This window comes from Serinus canaria, chromosome 5, assembly GCF_022539315.1.
Source record: "Serinus canaria isolate serCan28SL12 chromosome 5, serCan2020, whole genome shotgun sequence".
Lineage (NCBI taxonomy): Eukaryota > Metazoa > Chordata > Aves > Passeriformes > Fringillidae > Serinus > Serinus canaria.
In genome coordinates this window covers 44671791-44693857 of record NC_066319.1, presented here as the reverse complement: position 1 = coordinate 44693857, position 22067 = coordinate 44671791, and the positions used below count along the sequence as shown (strand labels likewise).

General features: G+C 37.3%; 1 protein-coding gene across 1 annotated transcript in view; it reads left to right on the top strand.

The window, feature by feature from the left end:
* The first annotated feature begins 3027 nt into the window (after window positions 1-3027).
* Window positions 3028-22067, top strand: part of PTPN21 (protein tyrosine phosphatase non-receptor type 21) — a 44849-nt gene continuing 25809 nt past the window's right edge. Inside the window, exons 1-5 of the mRNA XM_009101826.4 lie at window positions 3028-3471; window positions 6857-7227; window positions 17318-17487; window positions 20126-20223; window positions 21863-21930. Of these exons, the coding sequence (XP_009100074.3) occupies window positions 7048-7227; window positions 17318-17487; window positions 20126-20223; window positions 21863-21930 (516 nt within the window). The 5' untranslated portion in view covers window positions 3028-3471; window positions 6857-7047. The remainder of the gene's footprint in view (window positions 3472-6856; window positions 7228-17317; window positions 17488-20125; window positions 20224-21862; window positions 21931-22067) is intronic.

Genomic DNA, 22067 nt, shown 5'->3' with positions numbered 1-22067 from the left:
CTGTTTGCCTGATTCCGCTTATAATATATTGCTGTTACAGTGAGAGAGAACCAATAACAAATCAGTTTAATTACATTCCATTTTAACCTTTAAGAGACACATTTTGCTTTCTTAAGATTTCAATTATGTTGTACTGTGTTGTAGTATTGGAAAAAGAAAAATAATTCTTAAAAATAATTGCAGTACATAAACAAGAATTAAATTTATTTCATAAGTAAAGGACTTACTTTAGAAAAAGCTTCTTTGTGAATAATAGCAGGACCTCATTTTGTCACGTTCAGCACTATATTCTGAGTATGAAAACTGACTGTTTTCTTCTAATAGGAAAAATCTATAAATTAATTAGTTACTTAGTAGAACATGTTTAACACTTTACAGTGCCTTCTAAGTAAAAATGAATCTTGTACACATGAAATTGCAGGTCTCGAGCATGTAATAGACATATGGTATGGTCATTTTTCTAGCAGTCCTCTCTACTACCATCAATAATATATAATGATGCATAAAGACACAGCCATCTCTTCCTTTCTCGCAAATAAGAAATAGAATGATGAAAAAAGAGGAAGGCTTCAGAGCCAAAACATGATGAATAAAGTGAATTTGTATAGAGAACAGCTTTCAGATTTAGAATTAGAGGTATTCTGACTTTTCAGTTCATGACATTACTATTTTGCATGGTGTAAAAGTTAAGATATTTTTCCACATGACTTCTTGATTGTTTCAGCACTGTGGGAAAGCCCCTTTAACTAGCAGTTTCCAAGTTATTCTGCCTGTTATTTTATCACAGATGGGTAACTTTCCACTAGGCTGAGAAGTATATACTTGCATATCACTTTTCTGCCTGGAGGGTGCCTAAATCTTCCTCCCGTTTGGCTTGCTTCCAACTTTCTGTTTTAGCTTTAGTCAATACAAAGACCAGATGCTGGAGAGTTCCTGTGGAATTGAAATAAGGTGAATATTTGCATCAGCTTCCACTGATTGGCTGATACATTCAAACTGCAATCACAAAGTTAAACGAAGATGAAAAAAAAACCAAACCAAACCAACCCTCCAAAAACCTGTCTCAGAAGTGGTCTCCCTTTTTCTGAGAAAAAAAAAAAAAAGGTTTATCCCTATTCCACTATGGGCAGGCCATATTTAATCCAGTGGACAGAAACTTCCCTTGTATCTATAGAACAAAGGGTGCAAAATTCAGCTCTGGGATATTATTAATTTCCTCACATAAACTTCAAAAACAGAATAAAGAGTACGGCGAAGATGAGGTCAAGAACCCTGAATGTTGTGAGTGTTGGCCAGGGCTTAAAGAGGGAAGCAGAAGCTCAGTACTGTGCCCTCAGGCAATCACTCTACCTCTTACCGATGTGTCTTTACCAGAGTCCATCACATGTTCATGGATGCCTTTGTCTCTGTCCCTTTTATTAGGGTTGAGAGTTGGAGCAAGCAAGTAACATAGGGGTGGTGAGATAAAAACAAATGAGGTGGGGCAATCTGGAGAAAGTGTGGAAAACCACAAAGTTTGGGCACAAACTGGGGTTATAAGAAGGAAAAAGCAGAAGAAAAAAATTATTTGTGAATACAAATGTGATGAGATTCAAAAGGAGATGTAAGCTGCAAAGGAACATATAGACAATGTCATAGCTGTCTCATTTCAGATGAGGTGTCTTCAATGTAAATGAAAATAAGGAAAATGCAGCAAGAACTAACTATGGAAAGCAAGGAAAGTCTAATAAATGCAATTTCTAGGCAGGGAATCTGGCAGGAAAAGGGTGTGATGAAAAATTAGAATAGGAAATGTGACAGATAAGTGAATTGAGAATTTTTTTCCAGTGTGAATTGTTTAGAAATAGGCGGGGTTGCCTCTGTAAACCTGAATTTTCATGGCTTGGATTTTTCATACATTGTATCAGTCAGTTTTTTCCAGCAAGTAACTGCAGTTCTGTCTTCCAGCAGACACCTTTAGAAAAGAGTATCTCTTTAGGCTAGTTCAAGCTTATTTTATTTTACTCAACAGAAGATTCCCCCAACTAAGGTTTTGTACATTGCTTATGGACTGCTCACAATAATTATGACTGATGTATGGAGGGGAATAAAAAAGAGATACTCTGATCTCAGGGAAGATGATTGTGTCTAGAAGAAATATCTCAGAAAAAATTCATTCTAGTACAAAGTTACCTACATATTTCAGCTAAGATTAGTGTCCTCATGAGCAACTTGCTGTTTGCATAGTTGACATGCAGGTTAAACCTGCTCAGACAGTAGCATGTTTGTGCACTTCACATTACCAAAACACTTTCTAGGTTTTACAGTTATTAGTCAGTGTTCACATACTCACTTACCTTTTTCCTCATCCCTGACTGGTTCCAAGTTTGTATAAATTTTTGCCCGGTTCACTCAATGTGGAGAGCCAATATTCCAAATTGCACACAACAATTGTTGATTTCACATGCACACAAACACATGGAGATCTTCATATACTTGCGAGACTGGAGCACAGCCCCTCTTGTGTTTGCATTAGTTAAACACTTTAAATATTCCTGATTTTATATGCATTTAAAGCTTGCTATGACAGTTGTTATTAAGGGTATAATTTCTAGTGACACCTTTGGAAGTTTTTAAGTCCAGACAGGCTGAAAGATCAGCCTTTAGTCTGCATTTTTTTTCTGTGTATCTCGCTAACAGCTGAAACTTTGCAAGGACATAAATGTGCGTGCATAGGTCATTTGGTAAAGCACATAGGGATTAAACCTTGAAAACATTTCCAAGCTGCATGAAAACAAGACCAACAGAATTTTGGTAAGGTATTTGCCTTAATTGGAAAGGCTTAAAATAAATGATCATATGATTAAAAAAGCAAGGATTGCCTGCTATTTGTTGTAACCCCTATTTCTGTAGTGCCCCTGTAGCCAGAGAAGCAGCTGTTCATTGCTGACATTCTCCCTGCCAGGCATTCCAACTCTCTGAGGTAATGGGCTACAAGCATACGGGCCTTCGCTTTAATTCTTTCAGCGTATCCTTCCGCATGGATAGAGCGAGGGGAACGCCTCCAGGAAAAGAAATTAAATGCACACACACAGAGGTACACAGGGACGGCCGATTCGAAAATATTTCTGAGAACGCAATTTGCGCTCATGCGGCACAGCGTCACATGAGAGAGGCCGCCTGAAGAGCTGGCTGGCACAGGTTTATTTTGTTGTAGTATTTTCTTCCACCCCCCAGCTCTTTACCCAGTGGAATGATATCCAGAGCAAGTTTTTTGAGACAGGAAGTGAGGAATGTTTTCACTATGAGTGATCTGAGAAGAAGGTGGGTTAGCCGAGATAGCAGCTGTTTCGGACGAGAGGAACACAGTAAGTCAGTTCCCGAGGAATACAGATGAGATGGCTCCGGGAGAAGAAGCCTTGGAGCGCTCGGGGTTTCTTTCGGCTACACGTATGTGAAAGGAGACCCGGTGTCTCTGGATCGCTGTGCAAGGTAAGGGGAAAACAGCGGGCACAGTAAACACATAGCGGGTGATCTTCTCTGCTGTGTACTGTAAGGCTGAGGAGTTTAAACCACTTACGTTTTGAAAAGTAAATGGTTGTGGGACTGTGCTTCTGGAAGTGGACTAAGTTTGAGATATGCACTTACTGCTGCTCTCTCAGTCGGAGAGTTATGTCAAAGATTAACTGGTAAAACAAGGAGAGGGTGGAGTATTTTGATTACTTTTTTGGCTGCCCAAATATTTCTGAAATAAAAATATATGTATTTCAAGAATGTGAAGTAATAGGAGCCCTTTTTCACCATGATATATTGATGTTTTATTTAAGGAAAAAAAAAAAAAAAAGAGAAAGTAAAGTCAAATGCAAATAATTGAGGGGGGAGTAGGAGGTGAAGGTAAAGGAGAAAGATACCACAGTGCTCAGTAATCACACATTAGTAATGGCCATGTTGCTGAAATTCTCATATAGCATTTTTGAAGCTACAGGTTGCTGTTGAAGTATAAAGGTACAAAGTTTGGCCACTAAAGATATTGTTAGCTATTGCATGAAAATTCCAGGCTTGGTAAATAAAGACTTGTTATTGTAAAGGTCATCAGTTGGATTTTTAACTCCTGGCACTATGTAGCCATGAGTTTTGCTAAAGTAGCTTAAAACAATTCAGGTACGTCTGAATTTAAAGCAATGTAGTAGGCAAATTTGAGAGCACCTAGGACTGCAGAGTGCACAGCTGCTGAATAAAACCAGCACAGCGATGTTTGCGAGAACTACACATGGCTAGCAGTAGAAGATACTGAATGATACCCTGTTGTTACTCAGCCAACTTGCCTTAATTCTACAATACATATTATATGTTAGGAATCTTTTTTTAGTTGGTCTTTTGTGACATGGTCTGGAAGTTAATTATTTGAGTTTTTCTTGTTATAGATGGGTTTCAGAAGTCGTGAAGATTATGTCAGGCATACAAAAATGAAATAATTTAGGGTAAAGGCTCAGTGGAGCATTCAGTGTAAACAACAGATCATAACCTGGAGAATGTTCCTGACTGGCACATTCTGAAAATTCAGCTCTAAAATTCCTTCCTATGTTTGCATTGCTACCTGTTTGCATAGTGAAATAACTGAGAGTCTGAAGCTGCCTCATGTCAGCATTAGATGGTTTGGAAATTTCACCTGTCAGGTTAGCATCTGGTTAGTGATTTTTTTCTGGTTTTTTTTTCCCCATGCTCTTAGAATATTTTTCTAACCCTTGATATGGACATAAAATATTGAAAGTCTTTCATACTCAGTGGTACTCCATAAAACCTGAGATTAAAACACTTCTGCATTTCTGACTTTAGCTTTCAGAGAGGAGTAAATTGGTTTCTCTTGTTGCTGTAGCACCAAAGACACCTAACTGTGCAAAGAATGTATTGGAAAATGGACCTCAGGGAGAGGAGCTAAGGTCAGCCAGCTAAAAGTTACTCTGTCCAGAATAAACTCAGTGCAAGATTCTGCTGGCAGTGGACAGGGGACTAAAAGCTTCTGTCTGTAGAGCATTCCCTGCATGCTGTTCAAGCAGGGCTGGATTTGGAGGATCAAAGTGCAGAGGGAGTAATAACTTGAGGATTCCCTCTGTATCCCTAAATTTTTCAGGGAAACCTGTTGCTATTTGTTGTTACTTATTCTACAGCTACACCAAAACCAAATTTGTTGGTGTTTGGGTGAGGATTGTTTTCTCATTCAGCTTTTAGGTGGTAGATGTTGAGGATGGTGATTTTGTAGAATGGTAGAACTGCTTCAAGATTATCACAGACAAGGTCATGAAATATGCTTCTGGTCATTCTTTGGAGTAGGGCTGCAAAGATGTCATTGAGAAAAAATGCCGTGGCACCTCCTTTTTCTCCCCATTGTAGGCCTTTCATGTCTTTCCACCTTCCTTCTTTGCAGTGCTGTTGCTGCGGAGTAGGAGTGTGATATGGGGTTTTTAGCTTAAAGAGTTTGTGGTTATGTTGGATAAGTTTCTAGGTGGGTATATCAATGTCCGAGGAGAGTGTGGTATTTGTTTGTTTCCAGCTATACCTTTGAGTTTAAAAGCAGATGTGCTAGGAAGACTGCTTCTTCTGGTTCCTCCATTCCAAAGAAACTCATATCCTCGCGTTCCTCCTGTCTGGTCATCCTAAGACTCCTCAGAAATCAAATTGTGCCTTTTTAATATATGCTACTAATACATGCCAGCCTGGGGAAAAAAAAAATCAAGAAGAAAAGTAGGCGTTTGTTTTCTTTCCCCTTCCGTCGGGGTGGCCCTGCCGCTAGAGGTGCAGGGGCAGAGCTCCTGCCCGCGGCCGGAGGCAGCAGCGCGGCGGGGCCGGGCAGCGCTGCCCGGCCCGGGCGCGGCTCCGGGGGCGCTCCCGCCGCCGCCCCGCGCAGCCCAGCCCAGCCCAGGCAGAGCAACCTCGCCTAGGGAATGGCATTCCTGAGCCAGGGCAGCGGCGTGCAAGGGGGGGATCTCTAAGGAACCTTGCAGCCCAGGCCTTTCCGTGACTCTGTGACAAATTTCACAGACTGGGGTGCGTGCGCTAAGAAAACATTTGGAAAAGGAGGAAGGCAAAGCATGGAATAGAGTTGACAGGAGAAGAGGCGTGAAGGTGTTTGCAAAAAGTGGGGAGATGGGTGGCTACCTGTAGTCTGGGTAAGAGTATGTTTTTCAAGGAAAAATTAGAAAATAAATGGTTCTCAGAATTTGCATATTCTCTTGGTGAGGCAAAGCATAACCTGAAGCATCATACAGCGATTTAGCATAAGGAATAATGGTACGACTTGCTGTAATCTATGGAAGATTAAAGGAATTGCACTTTAATTGTCTGGTAGGAAATGGCTAAGGTGTGAGTTTTAGGGCCTTCTTTGCCTTTCTTTTTTTCCCCTTTATCATTTATGGGGCTTGGTTTAGTGTTCAATCCAACAGCAGATAGTGGCTGAGGCTGCAGAAGGCTCTGAAAAACAAGCCAGGTTGCTGGATTTGCTCATAAACAAAACATCTTTTTTCGTATTACAAATACCTTAGGCAACTTAGATTTCATAAACATATTTTATTTAAATACCAATTTAGTTTATAAATACTTATTTTAAGACACTGCAGTCACACATGATTAAGATTCATTATTCACTTGTGAGTTTAAAAAAAAGAGCAACTTGCCAAAACCCAATGTCATTTGTGGAAAAACCAGAAACTCTGGTACTTGTTTCATTATTTGAATACATAACAGCCCTGCATTATGGAGAGGTAGACTGATTATTTAGATTTAGAAAAAAAGATACATGTGTTTTTTCCCATGTTACCATTCCCTTTTCAGTCAAAATACTTCTGATTCTTGTATTTCTTCTCTTTCGTTCCTTTACTAGGACTCCAGTGGATGTCTCTTCTTGTCTCGTGGTGGAAAACTTGCTTGGCTTTAATGGATACTGCTGCTGCTGGTTGATCTCTGGAGACTTTACAGCTCCTTACCTTTTGAGAGAAGGTGCCTTCTGGTCACCTCTCAAGGTCTCAGTGGTAGTAGCTATTTATCACTAGCCATCTCCGGGGGAAAAAGAAGATGCCTCTACCTTTTGGGTTAAAATTGAAACGAACTCGACGTTACACAGTATCCAGCAAGAGTTGCTTGGTGGCTCGTATCCAGCTGCTCAACAATGAATTTGTGGAGTTCACACTGTCAGTGGAAAGCACAGGCCAGGAAAGTCTGGAAGCAGTGGCTCAGAGGCTTGAATTGCGGGAGGTGAGTCGTCAAATGAAGGTGTAACTTTAGTTTTTGGTGCTAGATGACCTATGTGGTAACTCCTTGCCATGGAGGGTGATCAGCTACTGGAGCAGCTATCCTGTCTTCCCATTGTTTCTTCACCTTCTGGTCTTTATGGGGATTTGGATTGCTCCTAAACAGTTTCTAAACTTGTTACAGAGTTTAGGGAATGTCCAGGGGGAGGAAATGTCAGAAGTATCAGTGAATAAAAGCTTAGAATGCAGCAAAAACAAAGTAAATGTTTTTTAAGCATGACATTGCTGAAAATTCTACTTAAAAAAACCCACAAAGGAAGAAAATAATTTCTACCTAAGCAACCTAAGCAACATGGTTAAAAACTACAGCAAGACTTCAGTCATATGACAGTATTTTATTTGTGTGTGTGTATTTTTTTTTTCTGATGGATTAGTGCTGTAAAAAGAATCTAAAGCACAAAATGTGATAAGTGTACCAGTTACCAACTGTTTGTCTTGCTTGTTTACATACCACAAATATATTTGCAGACATTGTCTTGGAGTTCTTACTTAGTCATATAGATTGAGCGCTGGCCTTATGGAGAGACTTGGTTTGTGCTAGTTGAATATGTAAATATCTGTTCAACCTGGTTTTCCCCCAAAATCTCCTTACTTGGTATTTTGAAGGATTCTTTTGGAACTGAAATTTGGTCTTCTACACATTTAGTAATTTATTTCTACATCTTCTGTGTTGAGTGAATTCCTTCTGAAATGCTAATCTTTGAAATGTTAATAGAAATCTACATAGATGACCAACATATGAACCAATGTCATTATTTTAAAAAAATTGTTGAGCACAGGTGATTTGAATGCAGTTTTTTGATGCTCTCAGTCCTGGGTGAACTGACATTTCCCCTAGAGTCTGAAAGGTTTACTTTAGTTGATTTTGGAGTCATTGAACAATGACAGCATGTGCACTTCTGGTGGGCAGGAGAGAGAAACTAGTGATACAAGTCTAGGGTTGCTAACATTGTTCTGAAAAGTACCCTTTTGTTCTGTTATGTGGTCTGCCATAGAATGACCTTTTGATTATGGAATTCAAATAAAGGATGAAAACCCTGGATTTAGGTAACCAAAATATAAGTAATTGGGAAAATAATTAGTAATAAATATTTGCATTTGTAACTATGATCTTTTGAAATATCTTTTTATTGTCAAGCAATGGTAACTGTTGGTAACTTTGCTCAAATATTGAGCAAATATATTTAGAACTCAATCCTGCAAACATTATTACTTTACAAGCATGCATTACTGTAAGATTCCTCAGTGGGAAATGTTATATATAGTAATTTATTTTCAAAAATGCTTTTTTATTATTTCTGTTTAAAGAATAATAAAAAATGAAATAGACATGAAGCCGTAAGGGTTTGTTTATTGTGGTTGTTTTCACTTGCAATATGCATTCTTGTAGAGTCTCCAAGTATTTTTTAGTGTACAGTTATTTTGGAAAATGCAATTCTTTGCAAGGATATGCCTTCTTTTTTTAATCTTTCTCCTTCTAACAAAAGGAGAATCTAGCTATGCTTGTAGCCTTAGTGTTTCCTTAGAACACATCAGATATCATATATTTAGAATTCAGTTATTGTTGTGTGAATGGAGTTTGTCAATTATATCTGTCTACTTTCAGATGTAACTTCTTAGTCATAGAAAGTCTAGAATTTTTACTGTTTGCATAATGCAAAGTCTTTGTCTTCCTGAATGATGACTACTAGCTTCTATTGAACCAGTAACAGAGTGCTGGAAATGCAGTTTTTCCAGCTATTCTTCATTATCTCGTTCTTTGGAACCACTCCTAAATATCTTTTTAAAAACAAAACCAAAAAAAAAAAAAAAAAAAAAAGGGGAGCAAGAAATGTAATTCCCTCGATTAAGGGTCATATATCAGAATAAGGGAGTTGACAGTACACTATTGAACTCTGAGCAGATTCCTTCAGTCATGCATTCTTGCATGGATTATTTTGGCAGGAAAATGTGTTGCAATAAAAGGGAATGGAAAATAGGGATATAAATTACTTTCCAGAGCTTGCATTCAGAAAAGCTTGTTCTGCCTTTAAATAGTCAGATTTGCCAAGCAGATACTGAATCAGTCCTGGTGGCTTGCTTAGTAGAAAGTTTTCAGAAAGAAAAATGTGTTCAGCACTTTCATTAAACCTGCAAAAACTACTTTAGTCTTTGATACAGTAAAATACAAAGTATTTCTCTAGAAAGTTGCCTATTTTTATTTCACTGAGCAGCCTTATAGCATGAAGTTAAATTCTAAGTGTTCAACATGAAAGTATGACTGTTGATTTAAATACTGAGACTGGGGACCATTCTCACATCCAAGGTATCAGTTTCAGATTACTGTATATGGCCTACAAGCTAGGACAAGCAGTTCCCAAGCATCTTCAAAACAGTTTACTGCATGAGGCATTAGGGGAATCTCTACCATTTTTTACACATTCAGTGGTAACATTTGTAAATACCTCTTTCTCCCTGGTGTGGTTTGGAATTACTGAATTTGGACAGTTGAACTGAACTATTTTTAATGGTGTGCCATCTTTTAAGATATTTGTTTTAACAGATCTTTATCTAAATGAGTAACCTTCAAATTATGTATTGCATGGCTAAACACTGTTTTTCTTTTGATTTTCCAGTTAGTACTTCTCAATTTCCAAGTTGTATACTAGTATGAACACATAGTTAGCATTTAGGAAGATTTACATATGTTGACAATTTAATTTTTTTACAGAATGGTAAACTTTTAGAAAAGTGAAATGAATTCATTAAACTGAGTATCTTCTGGTATTCCTAGAATGTGACTCATCTGGCATGAGTATGTAATCCAGCTCTCTTAAACTGAGGAACTGGGGAAAGAAGCCAAAGGGAATAGTGAACATAAGTTACTTACCTTTGTAGAACAGTCTGTCTTTTATCCCATGAGAGAACTATAACCAAACATGATTTATGCTAAAAGGTGATACAGAAAACCAATCTGGAATCACAAATTTTGAAAAAATGCTGAGATCTCTGCTGGTTAACTACCTTAAAAATTATGTACAACAGTGCTAATCTTGCATCTGAGGCACGAGTATGCAAATGAAATCCTTGAAAATATAGAGATTTTTTAAAACATTGTAATATAGCTACAAGGTACATTAGTACATTAGCTAGCTAGGTTTGGCAGGAGATGTTAAAACTGGTGTCTTCCTCTTGTCGATTTGTTGATGTTGTTGTTTTATACACAGCACTTCTAAACCAGAGAGAAGGGGCAAATTCTGCTACTGTGTACAAGTAGAGTCTGACTTAACTGCAGATATGTGGTAGAGCACAAGAATAAGAACCAATGGCAGGGAACTTCTGTGGAGTGTATGTGTTGTGCATATGGAAGTTCCTGTGTTTGTTTTGGATACGCAGAGGAAAAGGAACCAAGGTTATCTGGATCCTGAATAACTTCAAAGTTCTGAAACATGCCTTGGAAATGCTTGAACTATGCTGTAAAACTTTGCTCTGCATTCTAAAACATCAGCTCTTCTTTGGAGAAAACACAAAAAAATACCTTTAATTCATTGTGGTCGTTTCTTAAATGTGTTTTGCATATGAAAAGAGTGTTTTTAAAATCAGACCAAGTGAACCATAAATATTCTTATGTCTGTATGTATCAGTAACCATATTGACTGACAAATAAGAGTAGGGCCACATCATGACAGAGGGATCATTAATTATGTTTATGTCTTGTGTAAAAGTCTGACAACATTTTGGCTGATGCTTGTAGAAATTAGAGGAGAAGCAGTGCTCGTAGTTGAACTTCTGTGGTTGGCTCTCTCAACCAAATTTTCCTTATAATTAGGAAAGGAGTAATTGACATGGAGGAATGTGTAAAAGAATGCCAGTCTTCCATGTGTAATCTGATTAGCTTAAAAGATGTTGCTTTATTGAAAAGCAAATTTGAATCCATCTAAAATAAATATTAATTATAAGAGTGTGATAATTCTAATTTAGGAACCAAGGTAAATGGAAGGGTAGAGCATTAGGCAAAAATCAGTAACTGCCTCAGTTCAATTCTTGTAGCTCTTCCTTCCTCTGAAGAAAAAAGGATATACATCCTGGTAAAGGGTTTTCAGTCAGTCTCATACTGAGCAGCACAAAATAAAGGTTTTTCCATGAAAACAATAGTGGCAATTAGGAAGCCCTGCACCTGATTTATTTTGCATTTTTATAAAGTTAAGTCACAATTTAATACCACTTAATTGCATTTTGTTTACCATCATGTCAGTGAATTGCTGTACAGTTTTATACCAATTTTGACAGAAGAGGTTTTCTTTACTTCTGAAGAGAAGGCATTAGCTTATTGTTTAGTATTTTAGACTTTGAATTTTTTCCCTTTAGTAAAGCAATCAGAACTTAAGCCTCTGCTGAATGGGAACATGATTCTTCTTTTAGTGTCAGTGATGTGTAAGGTGAAGTCAAAAGCAGTTATGTGAGTTCATCCTTCTCAGAGCCTTGATCAGCGGTGGGAAAAAGTAACATGATTTTTTTCAAAAAAAGTATATTTCTGCATTTCTGGATCATGTTGATAACTGACCTATCTCTGCCAGAGGTTAAAATATATCTTGGACATAATGTTTTCTGTGCAATATGAAGGTATGGATCTTTAGCTTGCAAATTAGTCAGCTTACCTTTGTCAAATGTCCTGATGAGTAGAATCTTCCTTGCCTGTTAGAGGATTGTTTATTCAAGATATTTGAAGGGTGTGAAACACAGTGCACTGTGATTTGCACAGTGTTTCATTCAAATAAATTAGAATACATCAGATTACCTTGCAACATATTGATTTGCTTTTTTTTTTTTATCCCTTCTGTTTTGCTTTAAACTATAGTTGGCAATTTGTTTAAATAGCATTTGTGAAATCCATATTAGAGTAGTTAGGAGAAAATAATTGTGAGAGTGTTGGAAAAAAATGTTTCCATTATGAAATGACTAAGATTTAAGAATAAATTGTCTCTTTGTTCATGTAGCTACTCTGCTAAATATTCCTTCCTGCTACTACAGTTGAAGAGCTTCTCAGGGCTAGAACAACAAAAAAAAGCATAGACAAAAGTACCTACAGTAAATAGCTTCACCATGGGGGGAAAGGGAGGGATTTATGTCAGTGATCCTCCTATTTCTGCAAGAATTGGTCATGGTAGTAAATAGAGAAGTGCAACTTTCTACTTGGTGGCTGGTACATGATGGGAGGTTTTTTCCTCCACCACTTCCAGGAAGTCTTGGATATTGTACACTGGCTAGTCCAGGCTGCTTAAAGTCCTTTCTCAGCTAGAGATTGGGAAGTTTTGTGGAGGAGGTTGTCTCTTGTGATAAGAATGGATTTTCTGGAGAATTTTCAAGGCCTGCTGTCTCCTACTGTAGCTCTTAACACTGGGCGTAGGGAAAAACTTTCATTTGGTATCTGCCAGTTGTGCTTAGTACAAGATTATTGACCCAGTTCTCCTGCATGTGGTTTATTTCAACTGTGCTATCCTGATAACAGGAGCTGTTCTGTATCCAAGCATATAATAAAGCTAGATGTGGTGGAGCCCTTGGGCTAGCTGGGATTTCATGAGTTTGACTGCAGTGCTTATCCTTCAATAAGAAAAGGAGTTTTCAGCATTCTGATCAGGGATGTATTACAGTTTGTTTTATTTGTATGTACCAGTGTAAAAGAGGAAAAGCCTGAAAATATATTTTGACTGCATTCTTCTGCTATTGTTTTATCTTTTCTGATTTTTTGCCTCAGATCTTAGGATGGGAATTCCTCAGGTACCCTTGAGGGAGGTAGCCAAATGCTTTAATTAGAAGGCACTGTATTAACCATTAGAAAACAATTTTCCTTTCCAGCCTCTTTGTAATCTATGACATATTTTGTAAGATTTATAGTACAGGATATGGAAATTAACTGGAAAATTGCGTGGTCCTACACTCTGCTCAGGAGAATCAGGTGCTTCAGGGGCTGCCTGGGTTTACCACCCAGGTGCCTCCAAAGATAGAGATTTGACACCTCTTTGGGCTATCTGTTCCAGTGTTTGGCTAGTCTTGTTGTGAAATTTTTTTCCTGATCTAATTGGAATTTCCCACATTGCAGTTTGTCCCCAGTGCTTCTCATACTTGCCGTGGTTGCTTCCAAGAAGACTCTGGCTCTATCTTCTCTGTCTGTGTCCTGCTCTTAAGCAATTGAAGTCCACAGTAAGATTTTACTTTGTCTCTTCTCAGGCTGATCAGCCCCACTTCTCTGACTTTTGCTGTACGTCATGCCAGAGGATCTAACACAGTCACCTGCAGTAATGTAGTTTTGTGGCACTCATACCTGGTGAAACTCCTCTGCTTCGCTTAGGAAGTCTCGATGACTTCAATGATGAAGTCACTCCCACCAGCTTGTGAGGTGTAAATAATGCATGGGGCTTTTGGTACTTTTGTGTTCTTGATAGCTCTTGAAATTTTAGGCAAAAATATTTACTCTCTCCAGTGTCAGAAAGCAAGTAGGTAGAAATTAACTGTGCAGAAATTATATGTTCCTTTTATTTCTATTTGATTTTCTTCAGAGAGGTTGGGTCATGAATAAGTCACTAAAATAAACGAACCTCAAAGTAGTGTTAATCTTAACAGCTTAACATATTTTAAGAATTATGTCATGACATTCTTTTTAGCACTGGATGTTGTCCTGAGCTGCTAATAATAAAATGTTTTAGCAATGAATAAAAGTGGGTTCTATTTTAATCAGTGCGAATATTCCAGGGTGCATAAGCTCCTCTGAAAACTCACAGGATCAAATTCTGCCCTTGAAGTGAAGTGGAAGGTTTGCATAGAAGTCAGAAGACCAGCTTTGGTCTGTAGTATTTTGCATGGCTTGTTTAAAGATGTGCTGGATTCCAGAGGATATTTTAAAGTGTGGAAACATTTTTTTTTAGTCTGTTATGCTCAGTTGTGTGTAGGCAAGCAAAAGTGGTCAGTGTTTCCAAGAAATAGATCTACTCAAGTGATCCTCATGCCTTAAAAACAGTCTATACATTCAGTTTAAATTAAGGGTTTAGAGCCAGGAGTGTTTTACATCTGAGAGTTTGAAAGAGTGGCAGTGTTTGTGGTCTCTTTGCATCATCTCTGTTATACATCTGTGCGGAGGTTTAAGTCCACCAAGGCTGCAAGTGAGTTTATTCAAACAATCACTGTACTTGTTTTTGGGTGTATTTTCAGTTGATTTACAAATGTGTTTGTGTGATATGATTTATAGAAATCTTTCAGCTGTAGCTCTTACCCTTTGCTTTCAGTCTCTGCCATGGCCATTGCCCTTGCCCAGAATGTTGTGGTTCCACATTTTAGTGCTCAGCCCGAGGCTGATGTGGTTGTCCTGTCAGAGAATTGGGCTGGGTCAGAGCAGAATGTCAGCATCATGGTCTGACTTTGGTTCCTGTGACTGCATGAATGCTGTTACAGTCTTGGGATGAAAGAGAAACACACCTTTTTACACACATTCCTTTCCTTACTCAGGCTGCAGGAAGGATTAAGGAGGAGTCAGTCATTCAGTACATTTTATCCTTTTTAGCATGTGATATTGCAGTGAACATGATCTTTCTTTTGTAATGGTGTTTCTGTCGTACTGCTCTGGGGGATTTTTTCCCTAGCACCTTATGGAATTTAAGATACTATCTTCACAATATCCTTGTGGTGTGGTGGTGGTCACTTTATGATTGGGGGATTGAAGAATAGAAATACAATGTTGTTTAAGGTATCAGCAAACTTTGTGTGCCTGGACTGGGAAATGACAAATATGTTGTTTATATTACTTATATTCAAAGCCATAATTCTTTTTTCCTCTTGAAACTCAAACTATTAATGACTTTCTAAATTTGACTCTTGGCTTTCAGACTTTAGAAGTCATGAGCACACAGTGTCCACCTGAGAAAAATTTGGTTTGTAGGATTTGCTTTACAGAGAACCCTCTTTCTGATTTGGGAATAGTCTGGTTTTATATTGTGATTTTTAAACTTTCCCATTTTTCACTTGCTCTAGATATCTTCCTCTATACAGAAAAAACTGCTTTTTTCTTCTATGAAGTGTTCTAATTCAATTGACTTTCTGTACTATAGGCTGTCTTTTTATCAGAGGGCCAGAGTTGTTTTAAAATTTATAGAAAGGTTAACTAGGCAGATTTTGTCTGATTTTTTTTATCTTATTAATACTAATTTTGCAAATACATGGCAGCTAGCACTAATTTTAACTTCAATAATTTTCTTTAAACTGTGTGGTTAAAAAGCCCCCAAACACCAAAACCACCAATAATCACTTAACACTGTGTTTTTGCCCATTTAGAGAGGAGCAAAGAAGTACTTTTTACCAGTATGCAATGCCAAAGGAACACTATGCCTTAGAACTGGGCTCTAATTTCCTATTTTTGCTAATATCCCAGACAAAATGGTTTTATGAAATAGATAGTTTTATTAATTTAATGCTGCACCTTGACTTTTGTGCCTTGAATTACTTGATGGTCTGTGCTGATATAGAGCACTGGTGCAGTCCCAGGAAGTTTGGGATGGGGTGTATGTGCCCGTGCTGTGGTTGTTGCACACACAGTCACCCTGTCAGACCTGTAAGGAAAATCTGGAATCCCATGAGTGGACTCTTCATCCTGTTTAGACTGGAAACCAAGATGTGTGTATAAGAATTTTCAAATGTGTATAGGGGCTAGTTTTTGCATGAATGTACTGAAGTGGCCTTTTTCTCCTAAGAGCTGTTGCTCCCCAATGAATTTCAAATCTGTTCTCCACAATATCAAAATGCTAGAGCTTTTGAGAAAACAACAGTAAATACTTTTTTTTTACTAGGGGGACAATTTTTCCATGAGATGTTCTCAGAAAGTATTGATTTAGAGAAATGATAAATATTCCCTCTGCTTTATAAAACTCCAACTTTAAAAGCTTTATTTTGTGTAACTTTGAAATGTCTGAAAATATGGAAGGAAAAATATTGGATTAAAGGTGTTGGCATTTCTACAATTTCAGTACATAAATTTTATGTAGCAAGGACTTGGAGAATTTTCATATAAATACCTACAGATTTACCTTATACAATTACCTAAGAATTAGTAATTTTTAACACTCACTTATCTCTCTCCTTTGGTTAAAACACTTTTATTTACTATGTCTGGTTTGGCTATGCTAATGATGTGAATATTTTCCAGTCTATATCTGTTTGCTGATCCAGAACTGAACAAAATAAGTACTGTGGGAGCAGATTTTAGTCAGTTTAAACATAGTGGAGAAATTTAAATTTTTGTGGGTGACTCTGCAGTATGGATTTAGAACTGTACTGTGGAGCAATAGAAAAATACTCTGATCCAGACTCCTTCTGGGAGAGGATCTAATAAAAATGAGATTGTGTTGCTCAAGATGCTCTCCAGTGGGATTTTGACCTTCCAAGGGTGACATCCCTGAGCCTCTCTCTAGGTGGTCTGTTCCAGTACACGCTGTATTTTGTGTTTTGGCTTGGTCAGGAGTGGCCCACTCAGGCAAGATATCTTCCTACTTTGCTGTATCTGCTCCTTTTCCTGCTCATGCAGTGAGCAATGCATATGCTTAATGAGCTCAGCTTTTGCTAGGCAGCTGTCCTGTGCTCTTTTGTCCTTCAGCATCCCCTGTGATCCTGCCTACCAGGTCCCCAGAGGAGCCAAGCTTTGCCCTACTACTGTCCCATGTCATTTTCCATTTGCCTTCCCCACTTCCCTTAGATTTCCTGTCACACATGAATGCCTACTGCTAGCATCTGTGAATGGCCACAACAGAGTTATGAGTTATGAACTGTTTCCAAATAAAGAGTAGTTCTGGTACAGTTTTAGTTGGGGGACCTTATGTACCTGAGTTGGTTATGTGGATGTAATGTCTGCTTTTTATGGTAAATGTCTCTGCAGTTCCTGAAGTTTTCAATAACCCATAGCCTTACTCAGTGCTTTAAAATGTTTATTTCTAAGCAGCAAGACTTTCATACAGTATATTTTATCTAATATCACAATATTAACTTTTTTCATAATTGAAACACTTCTTTTTCAGATTACATATTTCAGTCTCTGGTATTATAATAAGCAGAATCAGCGCAGATGGGTAGATTTGGACAAGCCTCTGAAAAAGCAGCTGGACAAATATGCCTTGGAGCCAACTGTGTATTTTGGAGTAGTGTTCTATGTGCCTACTGTTTCTCAGCTTCAGCAGGAGATTACCAGGTAAACCTCATAGTATAAACTTCTATGTGTTTATAAATTTGCTCTCAGCATTCTGAAATGTATAGTTTATTTAAAAGTTGTCTGCTTTCCACTCCCCTACCTTTATAGAACTGAAAACTATTTTAGGCAGAATTTATGTTCAAACTATATGCTAATTTATCTTTGGAATAATTAAATATGTGATAAACTAAGCAAGCAACTAACTTTTTTGTGATCTTAGGAATCTGCTGAAACCTGTTTTAAGTAACAGGTATAACTGCATGGTCAGTCTTTTGATTGTTTTAGTTCCTTTTTGGATTTTTGAATTTGTTTTGAATTTGCTTGACTTTTAAATTTGTTTGTTTGTTTTTGTTTGTTTGTTTTGAAGATCCATGTGTTGCTTTCATGGACATCTATCCTGCACAAAGCACTTGCAGATTTTCTTAAGCTATGCTTTCTTTGTTTTGCTTTCAGTACTTTCTGTTCTTTTAGTACAATACATTGGCAAGCTACAGACTACTTTGGCTTGTGATTTCTTTCTTTTTTTTTTTTTTTATCACTGAGCTATAAATATAGATGTTAGTTCTGCTATTTTGTGTATATTTCTACTGTGAAACTGTGGAACATCACATAATCGTTGCTGACTGCAGGGGGAAAAGTAAAATTGAGCATAGATACTAGCCAGTTATTCCTATGGGCCTGTATATTGGCTTCTAATGGCTTAATGTGTAGAGTTCTGATTTAATGATTATTTTAAATTGGCAATTGGGTACAAAACCCATAGCTGGATTACAAACATGTATTGTTATTTCAAAAATATGTACTTGTATTAGCTAACCCATTTAAGCTAAAAACTTTAAGTTGGCTCTGCTTTGAGTGGGGAGTTGAAGCAGATGATCACTCAGAGGTCCTTTTCATCTTAATTTAATCTGTGGTTACATGAAACTGTCTCTGTTCCTAAAATACCCTGCCAGACACCTTTCCTGCTAATTGTGATGTGAAAGATTTTCAGGGTCACCAGGTAGAGACCTCTTGGTGCAGACACTGGTATTGTTGTGTACTGCTCAATGCTTGGCAGCTTTAGTTTTTGGGCTTATGTATAATTTCTAAAGGATTTTTTTTTAAACTCTGAAGTTTTTTGCTATTTCTTGGTAATTTTAGTGGCTCAAAAATCTCTGGTTCTGCTTCTGTGTTGTGTAGTAGTATACATTAGAATAAGATAAGTATCGAGGTGTTGCATTGGGAAGCTAAATTGCCTGAAAAACTTTAAATAGTCATTTCTGGCATTTATTTAAAGAATATGGTGTTTATGCTGGAGCTTTAAAAAAATTTGGCAGTGTGCTGCCTGATAGAAAGCAGGAATTATTGTGCCAGTCTTATGCTTGTGTCTTAGAAGATGGTACTTACTTTGATAGTAAGAGTCTGGGTTAGTCTCAGAAATCTGTGGATTTTTTTCATGCCTGTTTGATGTAAATGAGACTGAACATGTTCAAGCAAATTGTATGTATAATGTACACCAGGAAATGCTATAGGTGAAAAGAGATGTGCTCTGTTGAGGTAGTGTTAAGATTCTTTCTCTATAAGTTTACTTTCAATAGCAGTTCTATAGAACGAGCTTACCTTCTGCTTCTTGACTGGGAGGACTCATTCCCCAAATGCCTTGGTCTTTTACTTTTCCATTTTTTGAAGGTCTGAGTTTAGTCCCAGCTGTTCTTGTGTGTGTTGTATAGGGATGTTGTGTACTGTCATATGATATACTGGGTTTTTGTAGTAGGATCTCCAAGAGTCTAAACAATATTTATAAATTATCAGTGTATTTAACAGGGCAGTAACAGTGATGGAAGAGACCTGTCCATTAACATGAATAAAATTTATATGGATTTTACCTGACCTTTCTAATCACTGGATGAATTACAGCACATACTTCCATGGCCTCAGTATTAATAACCTTAGTTCACCAGAGTTAACACACAATTTGAGGAAGAAGTTTTTGAAACTAGATTTATAGAAGACAAATGTCCTCTGTGGCCAAATTGGTGTAGCTGTACTGGCAATTTTGAGGTGTTTTGGGCTCCAGATAGAAAGTTCTGTGGGTGGCTGAAAGGGGCAGAGGAATTCAGCCACATAATGGCTCAGACTGTAGACAAACAGTACAGGAAGTTGTGGCTGCATGTACAAGAGACGATGCAGGAAAAGCATAGATTAAAAAACAAAGGTGCTTTGAAAGTGAGAACAAAATGTACTCATAAGTTGTAATGCAGAAATGAAAATCCCTACTGGGATTGAGGGAATGTACATTGTTAGTTTTATTGGAAGAGAATGCAGCAACCAGCAGCAGTTTACTGAATGTTGTAAAGAGGCAATAACAACAATTGTAAGGAAGGAAGGAAAAAAAAAACAGAAAAGAAGGTTTGGTAGTGGATAGAAATTGTAGAAGTTCTTTAAGATCACTGATTCTAGAATGATATGTGAAAGTTAACGGAGGCAGAAGTTTTAAAAGGCCTTGAATTAGTGGGTCCAAATGATGAGGAATACTACCCTCTAGTCAGACTGGGGAATGCAGAGAGGAATAGGAAATGCAGGCATAGTCTTCTACTCTCTCTTAAAAATTAACAAGCCCATGTTAGCTTTTTCTTTCTTTTTTTTTTTTTCCCTGTAGGTATCAGTATTACTTGCAATTAAAGAAAGATATCTTGGAGGGCAACATTCCTTGCACACTGGAACAAGCAATACATCTGGCTGGTTTGGCAGTTCAGGGTAAGTAGGAAACTGTACCAAACTAATGTAGCTAATGTTACATCAGAAACTTCGATGATATATTTTTTATTGCCTGTTTTCTTTATGTCACTCAAGAGACCCAATTCATTAAGTTATGAAAGGGGCTTTGCCATATGGGCTGAGGAGAGCAGCGATTGGATCAGTGGCCTTGAACTTCTGTGCAGTCCTCAGAGGTGTACCTGGGAATCTAACACATAGTTCAGGAGCTGGATTTGAATTAGACATTGGAGTTCCTTTGGGGGTAAAGGCTTCAGTTGTCTGCCTACATCAACAGACCCTTCCTCTGTTTCTGTTAATGAAGACTCTTTATTCTGACATATCTTCATAAATAAGCAACTTTGAATGTACTTATATTTCCACTGTTTATCCAAAATTTCCCATCACATAAGATTATTTCAAGTTAGTGCACAAGACTGTTAGCAGTTCTTGTGTTCAAATCACTCCGGAAAACATGTGTCTGTGATACCTGTATGAAAAGGTAGCTTATTTTTTCCTAGCTAGGGCCAGATGGGATAGAGTATACACCAGTCCTGAGGCTCTGTGCACTGATCATGTTCCATGTTCCTTGCAACGTGCTTGTCTGATACTAAATCTCTCAAAAGTTTGTAATGGCAACAGCTGTGTTTGCATATTGTTATTTGTATATCATTCACAGTGAATGCCACTTCAGTACATCTAACAGCAATTGTAAATCTGCCAAAATTGAACAGGACTTAAAATCACTGGCAGTATATACAACATATATACAAGGATTAAAAAAAAAATTATTTAGTTATATACATTGGTTGTATCACAATAAAGATGATTATTATGTTTTCTTGAAAATGTGGTTACCAGTGGAGTAGGATAAATTGTATTAATAACTTGTTTATATAACAGTGAATCTGTTTAATCCAAGCCGGGTTCTAATGGCCTTCAACAAAAAAATCTTGTTTTGTTATTTGTATGTATTTGGACAGTGTAAACATCTCTCTGCTCAAGTGAGTTGTTTATAGAAATCTTTCAATATAACCTCCTTTCCAGATGGAAAATATTCATCCTTTTAGCTTTCACCTTCATTTCTTATTCCTGTATAAGAGATGAACTGTATATGTTGATAACACAGTGAAAAAAACCCTCAAAAAAAGCACAGGTTCTAAATTGATATGCTCCAATGACTAAAGTAGCTTATACCAGGTAGGTTAGTAATTTTAGCAGGTGAATGAGCAGAAGCAGTGCTTGCTCTTTCAAGTCAACTGGTTTCAAGGATGATCTGTATTTAAAATCAGTAGAATAGGTTAATTCTAAACACTGCTTTATCTCAAGAGCTGTATTGGTGTAGTGTGTCAGACATGCTCTCCTTTCATAGGAATAACTTCCATATTAAGTATTTTATAATTTCTTCTTCTCAATCCACAAGGAGTGTTACCAGTCATTCTGAACAAGGTAAAAATATGGGAGTTTTTTACCTTTTCTCTTTATAAGCATTAGTAATAGGTTGGTTTGCTCTGTTGTTTTGCTTTATGTTTGTAGTTCAGTAGGATGGAGATTTGCTACTTGGAGATCCTGCTTCAATTAATTAGGTTTTGAATAATTTTGTTAAAAGTGTTTGAATCCAAGATTTTTTTGTATTTTTTAGCGGATTTTGGAGACTATGATCAGTATGAATCTCAGGAGTTTCTGCAAAGATTTGCTTTATTTCCAGTGGTAAGTACTAACTTTAAATTGGTGCATTTAAATTACTAAATTGACAAATTTAAATCCTTCTTAAAATTGGTAAATGCAGATAATTTTTAGGAAACTTCTATGATCCATTTTTCTTACTGCTCCCTAGGCTGTCAAAT